This window comes from Canis lupus, chromosome 6 (assembly GCF_011100685.1).
Source record: "Canis lupus familiaris isolate Mischka breed German Shepherd chromosome 6, alternate assembly UU_Cfam_GSD_1.0, whole genome shotgun sequence".
Taxonomy (NCBI): domain Eukaryota; kingdom Metazoa; phylum Chordata; class Mammalia; order Carnivora; family Canidae; genus Canis; species Canis lupus.
In genome coordinates this window covers 39,214,145-39,232,378 of record NC_049227.1, presented here as the reverse complement: position 1 = coordinate 39,232,378, position 18,234 = coordinate 39,214,145, and the positions used below count along the sequence as shown (strand labels likewise).

General features: G+C 67.3%; 1 protein-coding gene across 1 annotated transcript; it reads right to left on the bottom strand.

Moving 5' to 3' along the window:
* Positions 1-27: 27 nt before the first annotated feature.
* Positions 28-16,363, bottom strand: CASKIN1 (CASK interacting protein 1). The gene is made up of 20 exons (XM_038540731.1): positions 16,215-16,363; positions 11,154-11,205; positions 10,933-11,030; positions 10,576-10,721; positions 10,390-10,485; positions 10,141-10,271; positions 9,580-9,688; positions 9,390-9,498; positions 9,191-9,285; positions 8,878-8,995; positions 7,787-7,888; positions 7,596-7,684; positions 7,435-7,519; positions 7,257-7,348; positions 6,400-6,510; positions 6,218-6,319; positions 4,794-4,932; positions 2,679-4,718; positions 1,615-2,032; positions 28-1,349 (listed from the first exon to the last, which is right to left on the bottom strand). Exons 1-20 carry the CDS (start codon positions 16,306-16,308, stop codon positions 1,250-1,252), a joined length of 4,326 nt encoding a protein of 1,441 aa, XP_038396659.1. The 5' UTR covers positions 16,309-16,363; the 3' UTR covers positions 28-1,249.
* Positions 16,364-18,234: the final 1,871 nt, after the last annotated feature.

Genomic DNA, 18,234 nt, shown 5'->3' with positions numbered 1-18,234 from the left:
AACACACGTGGATCAGCAAACACAATAGAGGAGGCCAGTCAGTACTTTTTGGAGAGAGAGGAGAGAGGAAAAGGGGGGGGGCAAGGACCACACGACACAGCCTGGGACCATGAGCAGAAGCGTCTGTGGGAACTTGGATGGGGTAGAGTCCCGGGAAGGAGGGTTGGGCACCCCCCCACCCTGCACGCGCCACACGCAGCCTGGCATGCACACCCTGTGCCCACTGCTGCCCCCGGGCTGATGTGCCCATGTTGCACTCACAGCTGCCCCAACGCCCAGGCGCACCTCCCACCAGCACCCCCGGGAGGGCAGGGACCCTCCCCACCAGCTCCACGGTGTGGAGGACACAGCCCAGCAGCAAGCAAGGCACATCCTTCGAGTTCTTCAGACGCAGAGAAGTTAGGAGAGAGGGAGGGGGAGGCCCTAGCAGAGCATGGACCCTCCGGGACCCCAGCCTCCTGTTTGTGCTACTGGGCCAGGGGTCCTGGACAGAGAGAAGGATGGGCAGACAGACAGCCAAGGCCTCTAACAGCTTTTGTCTTGAGCTAGACTTCAGTGTCCTTACAGTTGGTAAATGGTTTTCTATAGAATCAATAATATTTTTTCTTTCTTTAAATATATATTTGTTAAAGTTATACCTTTTGTTTCTCTGGGGAAATCTGCCTCAGCTCATTCCCAATAAATTAATACTCTCGATAGCTTATATTCTGGGGGGTACAGCAGGGCAGGGCGCGACCCCACCCCAGCCCCTTGTGCTGCGCTGGAGCGGCTGGCAGAAGGTCCCCAAAGGGCAGTTCTGTGCTGGGCATAGGCCTGTGCTCTGCCAGATGGGGAGGGGGCGGAAGAGGCTGCCCCCCTCCCGCTGCCCGCCAGGCAGGGGCCCGGGGCTGCCCCTCCTCCGCCCGCAGCAGGCTGAGCCTGGCATGGGTGGGCGGGTGGCCCAGCAGTTATTGCACAGGGAGCAGCAGACGGGAGCGGGCACCCAGCGGGCAGCAGCGTTCACCCAGAGCCCTTGGGCCCCCTGGCCAGGCAGTCCTCCAGGCCTGCGCCCGGGGGCAGTTGTGCTTGTGCAGGGGACGGGCAGCACGGGCCTGCCGCCCCCCGCCTGGCTGGCCGTCCCCTGCGCCTGGCCTCCGCCGGCCGCCGCCCTGCCCGCTCGCGCTGCGCCCAGAGGTGCCCACCCTGAGGTAAAGGTCAGTGTGCGGGCCGGGCCCGGGCGGCGCGGGCAGGCCCGACGTGAGCGGCCGCGTCACTCCAGCATGGCGTCCAGCTGGTCGGCCAGGTCGTCGAACATGCTGCCGATGTCGTCCAGGATGCTGCCGGTGCTCTTCTCCTCGGCCGACGAGGGGCTGCGGGCCGGCGGGCGGGCGTGGGCGGGCGTGAGCGGGCGGGGCACCCCTGCCCGCGTCCCCCCAGGACCCGACCGCGACCCCTCTGCCCCCGCCCCTTCCCCGCTGCCCCGCCCCACTCGGCCCGCCCCCGCCCCGCAGACCCCGCCAGAGCCCATCCCTTCCCTGCAGGCCCCGCCCCCGCGGCAGGCCCCGCCCCTTATCCGCAGGCCCCGCCCCTTCCCGCAGGCCCTTCCCCCGCCGCAGCCCCGCCCCCCGCACCTACCGCACGCCCTGCGCATCCTCCTGCCGGATCTTCTCTTCCACGGCTTGCAGCGCTGCCGCCAGGCACGCGCTCGTCTCCTCCAGCTTCTGCCGGGCGCTGTCTCCCGGCGAGGCGCCCTCGGGTGCGGCGGGGGCCCCGGCGGCGGCGGCGGCGGCGGCGGCGCGCGGCGGCTTGGCGGGCACGTGCAGCGCGGGCGCACCGGGGGACGGGGGTTTGGCGGGGCTGGCGCTCAGCGAGGGCGGCGTGCTGGCCGGCTTGGCGAGGGCGGCGGGCGGCTGGCGAGCGGGCGAGGGCGCTGGCGACGGGCTGGCACTGCCCGACTGCAGCCCCGCCGCGGCCTTGGCCGGCTTGGGCGCCGTGGGCGGCGGCGGCGGCTTGGGAGACACGGGCGGCGGCGTGCCGTGGGCGCGCTTCACCTCTGCGGGGAGGAGGAGACTCGCACCGGGGGCGGGGGGCGGCGGGACACACACCTGCCCTCGCGGCGGGAGTCCTGCCGGGGCCCCGCCCCCCCCGCCCCTCCACCTCCCGCCCCCCCTTCCCCGGACTCCCCGCTGCCGCCAGGGGGCGCGCCCCTCTCTGCGTACCTGTTGGCGCACCGCTTCCAGACCCCTCCCGGTCTGCCCCCCAGCGCCATGCCCCTTCAGGTGTGGCCTGCCACCACCATTGGCCCTTGAGTTGCTTGAATACCGCAGGGCCTTTGCACCTCTGATCCTTCTGCTTGGAAGCCGGCCCCCTCCCTCTGTGCCGGGGTCACTGTCCAGCCTGGCCAGGGTTCTCCGTGACCTAGCATCATGCACCTGTCCTCCCTCCACGGGTGCTGTTATCCATGGCTTTCTGTGCCCCCTTCACTGAGCAAAGTGACCGACATCTACCCTCCTCCCAGTTCTGGGCCGGCAGAGTTGTCCCATGGGTGGGGGGGTGGGTGACGAGGTCTGAGGACCCTTTCCCACCCCGTTCTCCCCAGCCTTCCTCCAATTCAAGGAGAGGAAAAGCCCTCAGACCCTGGAATGGGCGGGTGGGGAGGCTGGGGTGGGGGCCCTTCCCCAGCGGGCTCCCGCACCTACCTGGGCTGCCAGGACCTGGCAGCGGCACCTTCTTGGAGGCAGGCGTGGGTGAGCCCTGGATCTTGGGCACAGGCTGGGCCAGCACGGGCTTGGGAGACACTGGCGGCTTGGCTGGCTTCCGGGTGTCGGTGTCAGGCGGGGGCAGCGGGGGCAGGTGCAGCAGGTCGGTGGGCGGCGGAGGTTCTGCCGGTGGGGGTGGCGGGGGCAGCTCCGGGGGCCCAGTCTGCTCAGAGGCTGGTCTGCGGCGCACGGTGCCCGTGCCGTTCTGGTACACGGACAGTGGCGGTGGCGGCTCGGGCCCTGCCTCCCGCTCCTTGGCCTTGGGCCGGCGCTTGACCGTGTCAGACTCAGTCAGGATGAACTTGACGTTCTCCTGCTGGCTCTGCTTGGCTCGGATGCGCCTCTTGAGCGTGGCACTGGCCTCCACCCTGGCCAGGGATGGGCCCTCCGCACTCGCCTCACCCTTGGCTGGACCTCGAGACCGCTGCCGGGTGGCACCATCCTCCACAACGTGGCCATGATCTGCAGGCCCCCCCGAGTCTCCAGGCCCCCGGCGGGCGGCGGCCAGAAGTCCCGTGACAGGCCCGCTGAGCGTGCGGCGCCGGTTCACCACCTCCCCGTCAGGCCCGATGGCCTCCTTGTGCTTTACTGACGCCAGCACTGTGGCTACCCGGCCCGGCTCCGGGCTGGCAGGGCGAGGCGTGGGGTGGCCCTCGGGGGGCCTGCGGGCTGCTCGGCCCCCACCACCGATAGAGGACAGCTCCAGCATGGCCGCGATGCTCTTCACGCTGCCTGCGCTGCCTGTGTCCACGCTGCCGGCCAGGTCGCTGGCCCGCCGGCGCTGCGCCCGGACCCCTAGCTGGCCGTCCTCGGCCCCGGCGCCCTCCGTCTCGGCGTCCGGCACCGACTCGTCAGCCAGGTTGGCGCTGGCCATGGCGGAGCTGGAGCGCTTGGGCGGGGGCGGCGGCGGCCCCTTCTTGCGGGGCCGCACGGCAAACGACTGGCTGCGGTTGACGTTCTTGTCAGCGCCAGCGGGGGCTCGCACTGAGTGGCTGCGGCCCACTCGCCGCTGGACGGTGGCGTAGGGCCCCACGGCGGCTGGCACCAAAAGCTCGTCCCGCTCCGGCTCGCTGTCGGACGCCGTGTAGCGGTTCAGGCTGTGGGCGCGCTTCTTGGGCCGCCCCGGCTCCACGTCGGCCTCCGGAGGCAGGCACAGGGTGGGCACTGGCGGGGGTGCGGCCGTGGGGGGCGGCGGCCCTGCATCACTCTCCACGGGCTGGGGTAGCACATAGGCAAAGCCGCGGTGTGTGGGTGACTGCGGCAGCGAACGGGGTGACATGGGCCTCTCCGTCGGTGGCAGCAGCTGGGGGGTGGGCTTCACCTTGGCTGTGGCTGGAGTTGGACCATGAGGCACCCCCAGGGCCTGAGGGGAGCCTGGCTGAGCCTTGGTGGGCGTCTGAGGGGGTGTGAAGGGGCTGGCACCTGGCGGGAGGACCTGCCGCGGCTTGCCTGGCACTGGGGGTACGCTGGCCCGCTTGACGCCGTGGCTGTGCCGGCTGGGCCGGGTCTCCTTGGGCGGGGTGCCGGAGGCCGGCCCCTCATCCAGCAGGTACTCCTGGCTTCGCGACAGGGGGCTGCCAGGCCCCGGGGGCCCCTCGCCCAGCAGCTCCTGAGAGCTGCTCATGTGCCGTGCCTGTCCGCCCAGGCTGGGCTCCTGCCGCAGGGAGGCCCTTGGCGTGGGGGGCAGGTGGTTGGGGGGCTTCTCGGCAGTGGTGGTAGGGGCGGCGGCAGCGGCACCCTCGGCCGGGCCGGTCATGGCAGCCTGCAGCTCACCACTGAGCTCGCTGTCCTGGAAGGTGGTCATCTTAGGAGACTGGCAGTCAGCCGGGGCGGGCTCAGGCGGCGTTGGCGACTCGATGGCCATCACTTCGAGCGACTGTGGGGCCTTCCGGCGCAGGGGTCCCCCCTCATACTTGGCATACTCTGCCTTCTGCAGCTCTGCCAGTTTCCTCACCGCCAGCATCAGCTTCTTCTGGTGTCCTGGGTGGGCAGGGGCAGGTCAGGCCAGGGCAGGCAGCGGGGACGAGAAGACAGGCGGCGGGGCCAGGGCCTCACCCAGCTTAGTGATGCCGATCTCCTGCAGGTCCTCCCAGGTGATGTCGGTGATGAAGTCTATGTTCTCATAGCCGTTGTCCACCAGCACCTTGTAGTACTGGGCCAGGCCGATCATGGACAGCCACACCGCCAGGTTCGCCTGGGGAGCAGGAGGACAGACAGGGCAGCCCCAGCCGTGGCCACACCCTGCCTGCCGCTCAGAGCTTTCGGGGGAGGGGGAGGGGCACCGGGCCAGCCTGGCACAGACAGACAGAAGGACAAATGGACAGGCCAGAGGTGTCAGCTTTGGAGACAGCGTGACCTCAGGAGGAGCCCAAGGCCAGCTCCCACGCATGTGCGAATACACGCAAACACACACAGGGATGACCCTATCCTCAGGACACCGTTGGGGGAGGGGAAGGACGTGCCTCCTCACCCTCACCTGCCACGGCAGCCACGTCACGGACACAGACACACGGCGCCACTGACCAGATACACGTAGACACGCACCCTGCGTCCCAGCCATACACGAGCAGCAGCACCCTCCGGACACGCTCACGCCCATTTCCACACCATACTGGGCACAGGTCACGCAGGCACAGCACGTACACATGTAAATACCCATGATGCTCTCCACTCACATGAGCCATGTCCACCTTCCACACTCCCAGCTGGACACCCGTTGCTCACTCACCGACACGCAGCACACGTGGTCACCCCTAGGTGCCCAGAGCAACGTGAGGCCCATGGGACAGGGACATGCTCATGGGGAGAGGTGAGCATGAACCTGCCCATCACTGACCCACAGCCCTGGGGGCTTTGGGTGTCCTCGTAGATGCAGCAGGCCTTGGGCCCACCTTCCCCGGGCAGGCCCAGAACCTGTCGCACCACACTGGTGACTGTTGGTGACGGCACGGCAGTGTGTGTGGGTGTCCGCTGTCCGCGGAGCCAGCACGTGCTGCTGAGAGTGTGGGTGTGTGCATGCAGTCGTCAGCCGGCGCCTTGACTATATTTGGTACACGCGTGCTGTCCGTGTACACGAAGCAGGCACACGTCCTCCCTGGACACGTGCCTGGATGCGTGCAAGCACTTCCCGTCAACACGGGGTCCTCTTGGCGTGTGGGGGGGATGCGGTGGGGTGTTGTTGGGTGCCAGGTGGTATGCCTGTGTGGCTGCCTCAGTGTGGAGGGCCTTTGCGGGAGCATGTACTGGGGGGTGGCACCCTCCTGGCTTCAGGCTCCCCTTGCCCTGACAGCCCCCAGAGGCTGTCGCCCCTGCCCCTGCCCCAGGAAGGCTGGCTCCAGTGCCCGTGACAGACAAACAGAGGCTAGCCTCTGTTCTCTCCCTGGAGCCCCAGAGGGCAGGTGAGGGCTGTAGCCAGAGGGGCAGTCTGTCTGTCCGTCCGACTACCCTGGGCACAGCCACCAGGGTGCCGGGAGCCTTACGGGTTTGTGCTCCGGGAGCCAGTCGGGGATGCTCAAGCCGCTGATCTCTGCAGTGATCTTCTTCCGGTGGCCTGGCTTGGTGACCCCAATGGCCGTGAGGTCCTGGGAGAGGAGAGGCCCGTGAGCGGGAGGCCTTGGGCCCGTGTCGGCCACCGCGGGCCGCCAGCCTCCGGGCAGCTCACCTCCGGGGTCATGCGGCTGATGGTGGGCAGGTCGTAGCCGGCGCTGATGAAGTTGGAGGCGTAGAGCTGCAGCTGGAACGTGGCAAGCCACTGGCTCACGGCCTCGGCGCTCTGGAAGACACAAGGGACCCGCTGCAGGCTCGCCTGCCCGCTGGCCTGCCAGCCGTGCACCCGGGCCGCTATGCCGGCTCCTCCTCCGCTCAGCTGCTCGGTCTGCCATCTGCTGGTGCCCCCGCGGCCGGGCCTGGGACAGCCTGGCCCCCGTGTGCCTCCTCGCTCTGCGGTCCCCACTGCCGGCGTGGCGAGCTCCGTCGGCGCTGCGACCGCCTCCTGTGGTCTCCGCCGGAAGGGTCCAGCTGCTGTCGGCTGTGTCACAGGCTCCCCTGACCAGCCCCCCTGTTCCCTCACCGGGGACACCTGCACCAGGGGCTCGGGAACGTGGCCTCTGCTGCGCCGCACGGAGCAGCCCCCGCCCCCCAGCCGGGGCAGGTGGGCTCCGTCCAGAGGTGCGCAGGAGAAGCAGCCAGCCGCCCGCGCCGTGCCCACAACGGGCCCCTCTCAGCCCCACACGTGGCCGGCCTGGCCTCACACGCACGCCTCCTACGCACAGCACACGCGCGCACGTGCCCGGCTCGCAGTCACCGCCCACACACAGGCACGTCCCCTGCTCACCTCACGCCCACGTCACACTTGCCGTTCGCACCAGCTCACACGCACAACCCACACAAGAGACAACACCTACACGCACAGACTGACAAACGGACAGAAGTATGGCCTGGCCTGTCAGGGCCCCCCGCTGCCCGCGCCCCAAGCAGGCTGCCCGGGAGCCCCTCCCCGCGGCCAGCGCGGCCCGGTACCTTGCCCTCCGAGGCCGGCTCCAGCTTCCGGGGCGGCTGCTCCCCGTACACCTGCCCCGCGTGGGCCGCTGGAGGCTGGGACCGGGCCGCACCTGGAGACAGACGGTGTGCTGGGGCAGGGGTGCTTGGGAGGGGGGCGCTCCCCGCCAGACCAGGGCTGTGGCAGCCTTGCCCTTACCTGTGGAGCCCTCTGGAGGCTTGACAGGGCTGTCCCCGAGGCTGGACTCGGAGACCGACTTCTGTGAGAGCACCGTTGCCAGGAGCTACAACCCAGACAGGCACGCTGGCCGGCGCTGCTCGGCGCCCAGCCACCCCGGCCCTGCTCCCCAGACCACCTACCTTGACCCCTTCGGAGCCTGCGTGCAGGGCATGGCCCCCGCCGCTTCTTGCACCCGCCGCACCACTCAGACTGCCGCTGCGGTCCCCGCCTGCCAACACAGGGAGCACCCTGAGCCGCTGCTGGCTCTCCCCGCGCGGGGTGCTCCCTCATAGAAGCACTGCCGCCCTGACCTCCAGAGGTCAAAACCTACCTGCAAAAGGCTTCCTCAGCACCCAGATCTCCTCGGGGGGCGCGGAGGGCCCCGAGGAGCTGCCCGCCTGGGGTGGGCTTTCTTCGGCGCCTGCTCGAGAACCTGTGGGACAGCACGGCTGCCCTGAACCCCGGGCTGGCCAGGCCTGGGGCCCCCACGTGGCGAGGGGGCATCCTTGGCCTGGCCCCAGAGCCTGGACAGAGCAGGGGCCCCTCACGTTGACGCTGCAGCCTCCTCTGGCCCCGGCTGTCTCCAGGCAGTGGCAAGAGCCTCAGAAGACCCCTCCCCGCCCTCTGCACGTGAGAGCAGGACACCGTGGCGACACTGTGGTCCTGGGTGGGGCATGGGGAGGGCAGGAGGTGCACCTCCTTTCTGCCAGGGGAGAGGCCCCCAGAAGCCTAGATGACCCTGGGTGGGCTTCCCATGCCTCCTGACGGGCTCCCTCTGTCCCCTCCCCTCACCTGTCGACGTCCACGTCATCTCTAGGAGGTAACCCATCTCACCAACCCCCCTGTGGCCCGGCCGCACGCCTTTCCTGCTCCTCACACTGTGCCAGCTGTGCTGTGTGGGTCTTCTTCAGGCCCTTGACATCGTATGCCCTGTTCTGCCCCAGGGCCTTTGCACATGTGGTTCCCGCTGACTGGATGCTCTGTCCGGGCCAGCCTCCCTGCCCCAGTGCTTTTTCTGACCACCCTGTCTAGAAGGCAGGCCTCTGTACACCTGATGAATCACTGCATTTTACTCCTAAAACTAATAAAAATAAGTAAAAAGCAGGCCTCTGTGCACATTCTCTTTAGCATTAGTTGGCACATTTTTGTATTTACTTCACTGCCATTCTCCCCACTGTCCCTAGGGGTGAGCTTGAGAGCAAGAATGAGGTCCATCATTCTTGGGTCACCATCGATTCCTAGCGGCTGATGCATGACGTCTATTGAATAATTGAAGGAATAGGTGTGGGGAGGCTGACGAGCCGGCCGGCAGGAGCCCACTCTGGACCCCACGCCCAGCAATGGCCCTGCCACCCACCACACATGGCCACGTGCTTCCTTCTGGCGCCCAAGCCGAGGCCCGTGGGGTGGGGGGGGACTTGCCTGCTCGCTTCACAATGGCCTCGCCCAGGGAGGACGGGAAGTAGCCCACACGGTCGTGGCCGGTCCGGTTGTCGTGGATACAGCCCTTCCAGCGGCCGTCGGGGTGCTGCTCCAGGACCTGGCCCGAGGCGTCGGGGCGAGCTCAGGGAGACGCCCCTCCAGGTTGGGGAGGGTGTGTGTGTGTGTGTGTGTGTGTGTGTGTGTGACCCGGGCCTCCCGTCCAGACCCCCGGGCTTCCCAGTAGCCACATGGGGGGCTGCGGGGTGAGCACCTGGGCCCCCCCATCCCCCTGCCCTCCCCAGGCTGGCCTTACCGTGATGATGTCCCCAGCTTTCACGTTGAGGCTGGTCAGGTCGTAATTGTTGCAGTAATCCTTGGTCGCCCGGACCTGCAGAGCCGCCGAGGCCTCTGGGGACACAGGAGGGAGACCCCCCCAGTCCTGCCAGCCGCCGGGCCCAGACCCCCCAGCCCCCACGCCTTCCCCGGCCTCCCCGCCCCGCCCCCTGGCCCACCTCGCAGCAGTTGCTTGATCTCCTTGCTGGCCTGGGACGTGGTGAACTGGTGCACGATGTCCAGGGCCGTCTGGCTGTAGGTGTTCCTCACATGGGCATTAATCCCGTTCTGTAGGTGCCAGACGGTGTGGCCTGTCAGGAGACCCCCTGCTCCGCGCCCCCGCCCCAGCTCCCACGGCCCCTGACTCACGTCCAGCAGGAGCCGGACCACTTCCGTCTTCCCACAGAGCGCGGCTTCGTGCAGGGCTGTGCCGGACTTGGTCTGGCGGTTAATGTCAATGCCAGCCTGGAGGAGGAGTCTGGAAGGAAGGCGGCGGTGGCAGCGGGTGGCAGCCACGCTCCTCCCCAGTGGACGGGCATTCCCAGGCCCCGCCTCCCAACTGCGGTGTCAGCCCCTGGCCCAGCATCTGTGGAAGTGACCCCCACGGGGCTGACCCCACAGGGCTGACCCCAACGGCCATTAGGCCACCCTAACGGGGGCCGCTGCCAAGATACCCACTTCACAGAGGGAAGAGCTGGGTCTCAGAGAAGCTGAGTGTCTCCACAAGGTCAGCCAACGAGTGGCAGGGCCACGACCTCGCCGGGGCTCGGGGCTGTAGAGGCCGGGGCCCCGGCCTGTCTACTGCATCCTTTACACGGTGGCCAGAGGTGTCCTGCTCACCTGGAGGCCTGACCACGTCCCCGGGGCCCCTAGGCCAGAAGCAGGAAGCCCACAGCTGGGCCGCCTCCTCTCGCCCCCACATGGCCATACCTGATGATGTCAATGTGGCCATTCTTGGCCGCCAGGTGCAGGGGGCTGGTGCCATTGGGGTCGGTGGTATCTCCGGGCCGCGGCTCCAGCAAGGCCGCACACATGTTGCTGCTCAGGAGCAGCTGGACCACCTTGAGGGAGGGGCCGGGGCCAGGGCAGAGGGTCACAGCTGTGTCTCCCCACTCCCACCCCTCCCTGGGCGGGGAGGCAGAGCACACGCAGTCCCCTCAGCTCTCTGGGGACACTTACCCCGACGCGGCCGAACTCACAGGCCAGGTCTAGGGGTGTCTTCCCCGAGTTGTCCACCATGCACGGGTTGGACTGGTGCTGCAGCAGCATCTCGGACTGCGGGGCCACGGGCTGCCATCAGACCCCGGGGGTGGCCACCCGGCTCCTGCCGCCCTGGCGCCCGGCCACCCCTGACACGCTCCTTACCACATCGTAGTGACCGTGCTGGGCCGCCAGGTGCAGGGGGATGTGGCCCTCGTCCGAGGGGATGTTCACTGCTGAGCCTGCCTTCAGCACCAGCTTCATGGGCTCCTTCCGGCCCTGCCAGGCCGCGTAGTGCAACGGCCGCATGCCTGGGAGAAGGCAGGGGAGGGTGGGGGTGGGCGGGGGGCGCCGTTGGGAGCCAGCCCTCAGCCCTGAACCTGACCCAGCCTACAGGAGGCTGATCCCAGGGGAACCTGCCTCAACCCAGACCGAGACTCTGGGCCGGGGCCTCCGTCGCGGCACCCCCCGCCACCCGCGAAGTGACCCCTGCCCTGGCGCTGGGGTCCCTGACCGCCTTGCCTTTGTTGTCCTTGATGTCCACGGCGGCCTGGGCCTCCAGCAGCAGGGCGATCAATTCTGTGTTGCCATTCAGGGCCGCGTGGTGCAGGGCGGAGAAGCTGCGGTGGCGGCAGGCATGAATGGGCGGGGAGGGGGTCACCCGGCCTCCCGCAGCAGCCACCCACGCACCCACATCCACCCGGCCCCCGAGCCAGCCTGGCCTCTCCCGTCTGTGAACTCACCCATCCGGGTCCTGGAAGTTGACATTTATCTTCTTGGTAGAGCCCAGGAGCTCTAGGGGTGGGAAAGGGACCGTGAGGGCGTCTGTCCCGCCCCTCCGGGCAGCCGCAGAGCCGGCAGGCGCTCCGGCTCGCTCCCCGGCAGGCTCAAGAAACAGTTCTTCATTGAGTCAAGTCTGTCCCCTGCACTCAGCCACAGGTACCAGCTCTTGGGCCCTGGTTTCCCCACGGAACTACGGTGTTGGCAAGTTCACAGAGCCGAGGGCTCCGGGCTCGTCCCCACCCGCGGACGGACGCCAGAGCTGTGCACCCACACAGGCACACACATGCGCACATGTACCCCCTCCTTTGGGACGCTGGCTAAGCACCTACCGATGGCGGGAGGGAGAAAGCCGGCACAATCTGTTTCTCAGAAGGACCCAGATGGGGCCGGGGGTGGCCTGGGAAGGCTGGAACACCCGGAAATTGGGGTATCTCTGGGGGAAGATCTGCATTTTCAGGGTGCAGCCTACCCCCATTCCCAGCCCTGGGCCTGCCCGTGTGGACAAGTCCCAACTGGCAAGGCAGGAGGAGGGGGAGCCGGGCAGGCAGGCGGGTGCCCCCGAGTGACCACGCAAGAACGGCCACCACATCTTCAGGGGCCCGCCTGGGGCCCGGGATCAGTCCGCCCGAAGCTCAAGGGGCCCAAACCCTCCCTTTGGGGCCCCAGTTTCGTCCGGGCCCTCCCCAGTCCTGGCCTCCACCGCTGAGTGCCGGAGGAAGGGAGCCCACCGATGCCCTCCCTGTGGGCTCAGGGCCAGCCGGACTCAGGCCAAGCCCCTGCCTGTCTGGGCCATGGTTACATAACCCATTTGTGGGTCAGTCACTCTGTGAGGGAGGGGCTGGCAGGACAGAAGCCCCTTTGTGCAGGCCCAGGACAGGGTGGGGGCAGGGGTCCCCAAGAGCAGGAACCCAAGAGAGTCAAGTCACAGAGGGGCTGATCCAGGACCCACTTGGGGACCCACAGCAACCCCGGCTGCTCCAGCCTCGGCTCTCCAGCTGCTGGATGCGGGGTGTGAGGCCCCGCCGGTCCACGGGGCCCACGAAGGCAGATGGACCCAAGTTCAAACTCTCACCGGGCCCTTACTAGTCCTATGGCCTCGGCCTTAGCTCAAAGGGGAACCAACCGTGGGGCCAGGCTCCCAGGCCTAAGGGCGTGTGCATCCTCAGAGCGTGAAGGGTCTGGCGCAGAGTCAGCTCAGCAAGTGGCAATTACTGACATGAGCCCTGTGGGAGCACCATGCCCACCCTTTCCCTTGAGGGGCTTCTCTGCGCAGAGCGGAGCAGAGGCTCCGGGGAGAGGCATCTCCACCGCCCCACGTCCCCCCTGCTCAGACACTGATGGCCATCTAAGGTGGCAGCAGTGCCACCCTTCCGCGGTGGTCCATGCTGAAACCTTGGAGTCAGCCCTAAGTACCTTATAGGGTCTGCGCCAGCACATCCTACCGGCTCTACCTTCAAGGCACACTCAGAATCCTACCACTTCCCACCGCTGCCACTGTTACCACCAGGAGCAGGCCAGCGTCTCCGATAGGGTCACTGGCATCCCTGCTTCCCCCCCGGCTCCCCTTGCCACTCAGGCCATCCTCCATGCCACTGAGGTCAGGGGGACCCTGTGAGAACACGAGTCAGATCCCACTGCCACTGGTCCTCTCCAGAAGACAGCTCCTGTGTCACTGGGGCTAAAAGCCAGTGCTGGACAATGGCCCACAGGACACAGCCCTGCTTCACTTTGACCTTCCCAGCACCCTTCTTCCAGCCATGCAAGCCTCCTTGATGATGCCCCCACACACCAGCCGCCCCTGCCACAGGGTCTTTGCGCGTGTTGTGGGTACGTGCGGGGTACTGTTATTCCCAATTATCCCCGTGACTCCCTCCCTCACGTCCTTCAGGACTTTATCCAAACGTCACCTGCTTGGAGAAGCCCCGCTGGGCTCCCCATCTAGAACGGCAACCCCCATCCCATCCTGCGTCTATCACAGTTCTCTCTCCGGCTCCTATCACTACCATTTACCTTCTGTGTCCATCTCCATCGCTACAGCACAAGCTCCAAAATGGGGAAGGTCTTTTTTTTTTTTTTTTTTTAATCTATTTTGCTCACTGCTGTATCCTTGCTGGCTGAAATAGTGCCGGGCGCGTGTGAGGGGCCGGGTATGTTGGTGCCTGAACGGATGTCCTCCACCCCCCACACTGTGGTCCCATCATCCCCTCCCCTACCCAGGGCCAAGCTCAGGGTGTTCTCACCCCAAAACACTCAGCCTAGCTTTGATATTTGCTGCCCCTTCTTCTGAGCTCCAGTGTGGCCCCGCCTCCCCTGCCCCCCAACCTGGCCACACCTGCAGGCACTGAAAATTTGGAGGAGCTGGAGGTCAAGACCCAGGAAGTGGCACAGACACCAGTAGGGGAGGGGAGTCTCCACCCTGGAGCACCCCCTGATGCGTGTGGGGGACCTTGCGCTTCCAGGAGGTCATATGAGGGAAGCCTGCCTGGTGCCAGCGAGGTGCCCCTCGCAGAGACAGGTGCTCTGGATGGAGGTAGACCAGGCATGGCAGGAGCGGCCGGAGCAGCTGGGGCAGAAGGGGGCGAGTGGGTGCCACAGGGAAGAGCCCAGAAACTCCTCCAGGAGCCTCCTTCTCTTTCCCACAAGAGCACTAGGTCCTGCAGCCCCCATGTGGGCAATGGACATAAACCTCAGCCCCAACCCACCCCACGCCTTTGGCTCTCCCAGCTCCTGCCACTCAGTCCTCTAACCACTTTCCTGGGACAGTCCCTGGCCTTGGGGTCAGCCCCAAACTCCAGGCTGCAGAGACCGAGGGGGAGGTGGCCTCGGGCCCTCTCCGCCCCCCCCCCGGGCTCTGCCCCCTGCCCAGATGCTCCTCTGCCCCCAAGGCCACTGGTGTGCCAGCCCCACAGAGCCATGGCTGTCCCCCGCAGGGACACGGTCCTGGCCTCTGGTGCCGGCACAGGGCAGGGCAGCCTCTCAGCCTCCCCAGGGCAGGCAGGCAGGGCGGTATCCTCCAAACCCCCCTGGCAGGGAGCTGGGCCACACGCCGCACGGCAAGTATTAGTGGGCCAAGGTGAGAGGACACAGGCATGCTGGCCTGCAGTCTGCAGCGAATTTGGGGAAGGGGAGGTGAGGCCCGGAGGAAGGCCACCCCTCGCCTTGTGAACTCCCTCCAGAGCAGTCTCCTTCGTCTCAAGGGCAGCTGCTGAGGGTCCAGTGCCCAGGCTTGTGAGGGGGGCTCCCTTCCAGGCATGATGGCAGTGCTGACAGACCCTGGGGCAACTCAGAGGTTGGGGTGCAGGGGGGTGCCAGCAGGAGCTGGAGGTCTTGGAGACAAGGGTCACGGGAAAACCTCCATAGTGGGGGGATCCTGAGAGAGCACCGCTGGATGCCCCCCACCCCATGGCCCAAACTCCAGCTGTACTTTGCTGAATCAAAATACATCTTACTCCAAAGCAGGCCAGTGTTACCATGACAACTGAGCTAATTCATGGAGGGATTTCTCTGTCTGATTTATTATGCCCGCCCCTGTGAGTCACAGAGCCCAGATACGGGGGCCAGGGCAGGTGCCTCTCCCAGAAAGCAGACCAGGCAGGGACAGGTGCAAAGATCCAGGTGGACACCAGGTAGAGGCACAACCCCCACACCTTCCCTGGATGGCCAGATCCAATGCCCCACTTCCCTGGAGGCCATCCTGGGCTGCCCAAGGAAATACTCCTGGTTAGTACTTCCTGGGCGCTTAGGAGGTGCCTGGGCTTCCTGTGCGCTCTCCCGCTGTTCTTCCAACAGTCCTACAAGCAGGGACCGCAAATGTCCCCATCCTACAGATGAGACTGAGGCCCAGAGACCTGGAACCGGCCGTGCCCAAGGTCACTCGGCCACTAGGTGGAAACCTTTACCTAGCCTTCCACCTCTCACTCCCTCCACCTGCTTTCAAGGCTCCACTACGGGCTGCCTCTGCCTGGAAGCCCTCCCTTTCTGAACCCTGAAGCCCTAAAGCTGGCCCCAGCGGGCAGACCACCCCGGGCCTCGGGCGTAGAAGGCAGAGCAGCCTGTATAGGTGATCCTGCCAGGCTCTGGAACTGCACAGAGGGGATGGGGCTGCAGCGGGAGGGGTCTTCCTGGGGCTGGAAGGCCTGCCCCCACCAGCAGTCCCAGGCCGGTGGAGTTCTCAGCAGCCTTCCCCGCGAAAGGGGAGGGGCCTCCCTGGGTTACCTACAGTCCCTGGGGGTGGGGGGGAGTGGGGCACCCGGACCCCACGTGCCATCCTGCAGAGCCCTGCCCGTGCCCGCACAGGTGCCCTGACACACTGACACGGCCCTACGTGCGCAGCCGCACACGCAGCTGGTCCGCACACCCATCCATCCATCTCCAGCGGCCCCCGGGGAGGCTCTGGGCTGAGCTGGGATGAGTGCTGGGATCAGGACTCCAAGCTCCCAGCCCTTCCCAGGGGCCCTCACAGCGCACGCTCAGGATGGCCAGGGGGAGCCCCCTCCCCCCCCCTCCCCAACCCCTTTCCCTGCAGGGAAGCCGGAGCAGCGCGGGGTCCCCGCAGGGTCTGCGTCTGCCTGGAGCCCTGCCCGCGCTGGGCCGGGCGACCTTGGGCCTCTGCCCCCCGGGAGTAAAGGGCCCCCAGCGGGCCATGCCTGGGCAGCCACACCCCCAGCATGGTCCTGCCCCCCATTCCCCACAAAACGTGTTATTAAACGTCGGGCGGGGAGGGGGGCGGACAGGGACCGTCCGCCCCGTGGCCGCCCCTCGCCGCGCGGCCCCCTCCCTCTCTCCGCGGCGGGGAAGGGGGGCGGCCTCGCCTCGCCCTGCGACGGTCCGCGGTCCGGCCGAGCCCTCCGGCCGCCAGCCCGGAGCCGGGAGGGGCGGGGGCGCCCGCGGCCAGGTGCCGGCTCGGGCAGGGGCCGCCCCTCCTCCGGCGCCGGGGGTCCGCGCGCGCCGGCCCCGCCCCGCCCCCGGGGACCCGGCCGCGCCCCGCGCCCCGCGCCCTGCGCCCCGCGCCCCGCACTCACTGGCCTTCCCGGGCCGCGGCCTCTGCAGCAGCCTCTGCGCGGCCCCCACGTCCTCCGCCTTCACCGCCTGCACCAGCTCCTGCTCCTTCCCCATGGCGCGGCCGGGCCGCAGCGACGCGGCTGCGCTCCGTGCGCGCGGCGGGCTCGGCTCAGAGGCGGCGGCGGCCCCGCAGCCCCGGCCGCATCCCCCCGCCTCCCCCGCCGCCTCCGCCGCCGCCCGAGCCCCGCGCCGTCCTCGGGCTCGGGCTCGGGCTCGGGCTCGGGCTCGGGCTCGGGCTGGGGTTCGGCTCGGCTCGGGCTCCCGGCGCCAAGGGGCGGGGAGCGCGTCACGGGCGGGGGGCGGGGGGCGGCCCGGGGCGGGGGCGCGGCACCTGGCACCGCCTCCCGGACGCCCGGGTCCCGCTCCTGCGGTCGCCGACCTCCGTCCGCCCGCGCGGCCGCGCGCCCCGCTCGCTGGCTCTGCCCGCAGGCCCCGAGCGCCGGGACGCCCCCTCCCCACGTGCGGGCCGGGCCGGGGCCTCTGCGCGGCCGGGGCGGGGACCGCGGCCGCCGGGGCGGGGGCAGCGCGCGGAGCCCGGCTCGGCGGCGGCGCGAGGCTGAGCCTGCGAGAGGCTTCCAGAGGCTGCGGGACACACGGGGGAGGAACGCGGCGGCGGGCGGCGGGCGGCGGGCGGGGGGCGGGCGCGAGGGCCCGGGCACCCGCCGCGCACGGGAGCCGGCCCGCCAGAGGCTGTCAGACATTTCAGCCCGTGGTTCCCGTGGGAGGTGTCGAGGGATGGTGAAGAGGAATCTCCCAATAATGAATTCGGTGTCAGGGAACCCGCACCCCCACCCCCAACTGCCGCTCCTTCCCCTGCAGCCTCCCGCTCTGTCCGTAAACAATGCAGGCCACGGCTCCCTGCCCCCAGCCTCAGTGCGAACCCTAACCCCAGCGCGGCCCCCCAGCGCTCACCGGGGTGCAGCCCCACAGGCCTCCTGTCCCCCAGCCCCAGCCCCAGCTCCAGTCTGACCCCCCCACCAAGTCTGTTAACCGGCCGTCTCCAGCCACCAACTGGGTCCCTACTGACCAGTCCCTACTCCCTCCTGTTCCCCGGCCTGCCCCCCCCAACACACACGCAGAGGTCTCACCCCTCTGACCCCTTCAGACCATCACCCCACCAGGGCAAGGCTGGCAGGAGCTTTTGCAGGGGTCTGCACATAAGATGGCCTGACACCCCTCTTCCCATGGCCAGACCATCAAGCAGGGCCAGGAAGAAGGTGGCCACCTTGGGGCTAGGGGGAGTAGCAGGCACCAGGACCTCCTGATCCAAGCATTTGATCAGTGCCAACAAGGGGTCTTCCGTGGGATTTAGGGAGCAAACTTAGGTCTCCCAGCACATGCTGGGCTCCCCAGGCCTAGGCTCCCCCCCCCCCCCATGCTTTATCGTGACCAATTTCTAGGCATCTGCTGGCTCAGGCACCATGCTGGTCACTTTGCAGATTGTGCCCATTGTACAGATGAAGAAAATGGAGGCTCCAGGAAGCCAAGTGACCTGCCTAAGGTCCTAGAATCTCAAGGTCCTGAGTCTGAGCTTTGAACCCCCACTCACCTCAGCATTTGTCCCAGTTCTGCCTTTTACCAGGTTTGTTTTTCTGGTCACGTGGTCTTTCTGAGCCCTGGTTTCCCCTCTGTAAAATAGGGTTGAGAAGGATAGCTTTCTCTAAGTTGTCTGAGGATTAGTCGTGATGCTGCTATCCATAAAGCGCTTCGCAGTAGAGCTTAATAAGTGCTCAATAAATGGCTTTTGCAGATATTGTGATATTCTTGGCTCTCCCTACCTGGGAATGACTGTATTTTACTCGTCTTTGTAGCTGCAGAGCCTAGCGGTGTGCCTGGCGCACAAGAAGCATTGCAAAAAATACAAGTGAAAAGACAGCTATCATCCTGACCATTATTTTTATGTTTTGGCTGACTACGGCCAACCACTCCAGCCTGAGCCCAGCATTTGTGGGGCCTGGGGCAAGGGCACAAACAGAGACC